This window comes from Oncorhynchus clarkii, chromosome 27 (genome assembly GCF_045791955.1).
Source record: "Oncorhynchus clarkii lewisi isolate Uvic-CL-2024 chromosome 27, UVic_Ocla_1.0, whole genome shotgun sequence".
Classification (NCBI taxonomy): Eukaryota; Metazoa; Chordata; class Actinopteri; order Salmoniformes; family Salmonidae; genus Oncorhynchus; species Oncorhynchus clarkii.
This window is the reverse complement of record NC_092173.1, coordinates 4,743,387-4,748,386: the sequence shown is the minus strand read 5'-3', so window position 1 is coordinate 4,748,386 and position 5,000 is coordinate 4,743,387. Positions and strand designations below refer to the sequence as shown.

The following is a 5,000-nucleotide window of genomic DNA, read 5'->3' as shown; positions in this document are numbered from 1 at the left end:
GAGCTGAAGGGCAGAGGGAAAGAGAGATTGGGGGAAGAGGAAAAAGAGGGGGAGAAGGAGGAGGAAGAGGAGGAGGTCTGTGGTTTGGTTCCCAGCCTCTCATTATCTCTCCACTCATCTTTTGGCTGAGTCTGTCTGCAGCCTTTTACTGGGTAGGAGGGGGCAGAGGAACAAGGGAGACGGGGGGGAGAGGATGAAAGGGAAGGGCTGGGGAACGAGAGGAATGGGAAAGGATAGGTGCATCTTTGTGTGTGTGTGTGCCTTAGTGAGTATGTAATGAGAATTGAAGGGTGCGTTTTAGCGTTTTTGTTACGTTACAGCTTAATCTGAACAAGTATTAAATCGTTTCTTCCCCCATCAATCTACACACTATCCCATAACAATATGGCAAAAACAGGTTTTCATACATTTTTGCTAATTTATAAAAAATAAAAAAGCCTGAAATATCAAATGCACATAAGTATTCAGACCCTTTACTCAGTACTTTGTTGAAGCACCTTTGGCAACGCTTACAACATCGAGTCTGGTTGGATGGGGAGCGTTGCTGCACAGCTATTTTCAGGTCTCTCCAGGGATGTTCGATCGGGTTCAAGTCCGGGCTCTGGCTGGGCCACTCAAGGACATTCAGAGACTTGTCCGGAAGCCACTCCTGCGTTGTCTTGGCTGTGTGCTTCGGTTTGTTGTCCTGTTGGAAGGTGAACCTTCATCCCAGTTTGAGGTCCTGAGTACTCTGGAGCAGGTTTTCATCAGGGATCTCTCTCTGTACTTTGCTCTGTTCATCTTTCCCTCGATTCTGAATAGTCTCCCAGTCCCTGCCTCTGAAAAACATCCCCACAGCATGATGCTGCCACCACCATGCTTCACAGTAGGGATGGTGCCTGGTTTCCTCCAGACGTGACGCTTGTGGGCTGTCATGTGCCTTTTACTGAGGAGCGGCCTCCATCTGGCCACTCTACCATAAAGGTCTGATTGGTGGAGTGCTGCAGAGATGGTGGTCCTTCTGGAAGGTTCTCCCATCTCCACTGAGGAACTCTAGAGCTCTGTCAGAGTGACCATCGGGTTCTTGGTCACCTCCCTGTCCAAGGCCCTTCTCTTGGTGGTTCCAAACGTCTTCCGTTTAAGAATGATGGAGGCCCGTGTGTTCTTGAGGACCTTCAATGCTGCAGAATTTTTTTGGTACCCTTCCCCAGATCTGTGCCTCAACACAATCCAGTATAGGAGCTCTACAGACAATTCCTTCGACCTTGGTTTTTTCTCTGACATGCTCTGTCAACTATGGGACCTTATATAGACAGGTGTGTGCCTTTACCACAGGTGGACTTCAAACAAATTGTAGAAACATCTCAAGGATGATCAATGAAAACAGGATGCACCTGAGCTCACTACAGAGTTCTAACGTACCTCTGGCAGCAACATCAGCACAAAAACTGTTTGTCGTGAGCTTCGTGAAATGGGTTTCCAAGGCCGAGCACCCGCACACAAACCTAAGATCACCATGCGCAATGCCAAACGTTGGCTGGAGGGGTGTAAAGCTCGTCGCCATTGGAGCAGTGGAAACGCGTTCTCTGGAATGATGAAACACGCTTCACCATCTGGCAGTCCGACAAATCTGGGTTTGGCGGATGCCAGGAGAACACTACCATAGAGCCAACTGAAAAGTTTGGTGGAGGAGGAATAATGGTCTGGGACTGTTTTTCATGGTTTGGGCTAGGCCCCTTAGTTCCAGGGAAGGGAAATCTTAACGCTACAGCATAAAATGACGTTCTAGACGATTCTGTGCTTCCGAACTTTGGGGCAACAGTTTGGGGAAGGCCCTTTCCTGTTTCAGCATGACAATGCCCCCGTGCACCAAGCGAGGTCCATACAGAAACGGTTTGTCTAGATCGGTGTGGAAGAACTTGACTGGCCTCCACAGACTCCTTACGTCAACCCCATCGAACACCTTTGGGATGAATTGGAACGCCGACTGTGAGCCAGGCCTAACCTCCCAACATCAGTGTTGTAACCTCACTAATGCTCTTGTGGCTGAATGGAAGCAAGTCCACACAGCCATGTCCCAACATCTAACGAAAAGCCATCCCAGAAGAGTAGAGGCTGTTACAGCAGCAAAGGAGGGACCAACTCCATATTAATGCCCCATGATTTTGGAATGAGATGTTCAAAGAGCACCACTCACATACTTTTGGTCATGTAGTGTGTCTGTCTGTTTTTAGAGAATGCTGCTCACATTCCCTATCATGCAGATTTCTCTGATTATGAGCAGAAACAAGGAGTGGAGTGTGAAATGAAAGGGTCTGACTGGGAGACCTCAGAAACACTGACACACACGTACAGGCACAATTAGAAACACACACACACACACACACACACACACACACACACACACACACACACACACACACACACACACACACACACACACACACACACACACACACACACACACACACACACACACACACACACACACACACACACACACACACACACACGTAAAGGCATACAGGTTGGCTGCACTGCATCTCCCCTGCACATCGACACACATTCAAAACAGACACATACTACTGGTTGCACCTCCTTTTCGAGACAGCAAGGGGACCCAGTGAGGACAGAGGGGAACCATAGCCCCGGGTCACAAACGGGAAGGGGGAGGGGAGGGGGCCACATGCACTCTATGTCCCCCTCCCTCCCTGTCTGTCTGTCTGTATCACTGCTTATTTTCCTTTAAAGTGTGTGGGAAAGTATGAGTGTCTGGCTGTGCTCAGAGAAAGAAGGCAATTTAGTCTGTCTGTCTCTTTCTCTGCTTTTCTCTCTCTCTCTCTCTCTCACGCACGCGCACACACACACACACACACACACACACACACACACACACACACACACACACACACACACTGTGGAAATTCTCTCTCCAGCCTTACCTGATTCTGATGTTTCGTTGTCAAGGTCCAGAGCCTCTAACACCAAGGAGAAAGATTTCTGTGGAGGACAAAGAGAGAGAACAAGGTTCAGTCAATTCAGTTTTATCTACGTATGTAGTTCTGATACAAACAGATCTGTTACAAAGTTCTTAACCACAATCTGGCGTAAAAACACCCAAAAGAGCTAGCCAAGAACACATAGTAGCTCACAGAAGGACTACCGATTTAAATGAAACAAATACAACCTTGCAACCTCGCAGTGTGAAGAAGAATGTCTTTTCTTTTTTTTACTCACAACCAGAAACGTCCATAAAATCCATATGGCAGTAGGGATGTGACGGTCATGGGATTTTGGATGATGGTAATGGGCCAGCCAAATGACCGTGGACATCGTAATAACAGTTAGAAAAGCAAAAAAAATATATATTATAATAAATATAAAAATTGAAATGATCTGACACATAATCTTCTCCGCTCCTGACTGCATGTGCCGCCATATAAATAGATTGAATAGAACGGGCGTCCCCATTCTAGTCATTGATGGCATAATGGGTGGACTGGCTGCCATTGCAAAGTGTACCCATAGCGAAACACCCCAATCCTTATTTTATTTCTGGTTACATTACTGTAATGAACAAAGTAGACCATAATCAGATAGTGTTGCATTGGAGAGCCAATTTTTTTTTTCCAATGGTAAACGGCCTGAGTGAACTATCTTAACGTATCCACCATCTTTGGCCGAAGGAGTAAAGCAAGAAGTAAAAGCAGGAAGTGGAGCCATCAATATGTGCTGTGATTTGTTGATTCCACTCAACTGACATTACAAAAAAAAAACATTCCATTTCATGAGCCACATCAGTTAACATAATTTGAATGAACATTCTACATTTCAGCAAGGAGCAACAAAGTTTTAAAAAGTCCATGTTACCGCTGAAATGGACTCAACCACACGAATGCCAAGCTGTTCCGTCTTCAGGATATACAGTCTCTGAATGTCCTTGAGTGGCCCAGCCAGAGCCCGGACTTGAACCCGATCGAACATCTCTGGAGAGACCTGAAAATAGCTGTACAGCGACGCTCCCCATCCAACCTGACAGAGCTTTAGACGATCTGCAGAGAAGAATGGGAGAAACTCCCCAAATACAGGTGTGCCAAGCTTGTAGCGTCATACCCAAGAAGACCCGAGGCTGTAATCGCTGCCAAAGGTGCTTCAACAAAGTACTGAGTACTTATGTAAATGTGATATTTCTGTTTTTTATTTGCTGACATTTCTAAAAAACTGTTTTTGCTTTGTCATTATGGGCTATTGTGTGTAGATTGATGAGGGGGGGAAATGATTTAGTAATTTTAGAATAAGGCTGTAATATAACAAAAAGTGGAAAATGTAAACGGGTCGGAATACTTTCCTGAATGCACTGTATATACAGCGCCCTCCATAATTACTGGGACAGTGAATCATAAAAAAATAAAAGTATACTCAAAAAGTTTGGATTTGAAATCAAACCATGACTATTACCGGTAGCTTAAAGTGCAGTCTGCTTTAAGTTGAGGGTATTTTATCCAAATTGGGTGAAATGACAGCACTTTTTGTCCATAGTCCCCACATTTTAGGGAACCAAAAGTACTGGGACAAATTCACTTATCTGTATTAAAGTAGTAAAAAGTGTAGTATTTGGTCCAATATTCATAGCACGCAATGACTACATCAAGCTTGTGACTCTACACATTTGTTGGATGCTTTTGTTGTGTGGAGTCACTTTTAATGTAAATAGGTATAGAATATGTTTCTAAACACTTCTACTATAATGTGGATGCACCATGATTATGGATAATCTTGAATTAAATGTGAATATTGATGAGTGAGAAAGTTACAGACCCACAAATATCCTACCCCCAAGACATGCTAACCTCTCACCATTACAATTACAGGGGAGGTTAGGGGTTAAGACGGTTATAAGGAAATTGTGTCAGCCCTATACAGCAGCACTAATGTGTTATGCCAAACTAGGCTACCCCAAGGGAGCCATGTTACCCACATCTACGGAGCATTCTGGCAACTCCGCCAGGCCCTTAAGGAAA

The 5,000-nt window shown here is 45.1% G+C and overlaps 1 protein-coding gene across 1 annotated transcript in view; it reads right to left on the bottom strand.

Annotated features, from left to right (window-relative positions):
• The window catches only part of LOC139385681 (protein jagged-1b-like), a 42,846-nt gene that overhangs the window by 11,696 nt on the left and 26,150 nt on the right, over positions 1–5,000 (bottom strand). Inside the window, exon 3 of the mRNA XM_071130951.1 lies at positions 2,922–2,979. Within this exon, the coding sequence (XP_070987052.1) occupies positions 2,922–2,979 (58 nt within the window). The remainder of the gene's footprint in view (positions 1–2,921; positions 2,980–5,000) is intronic.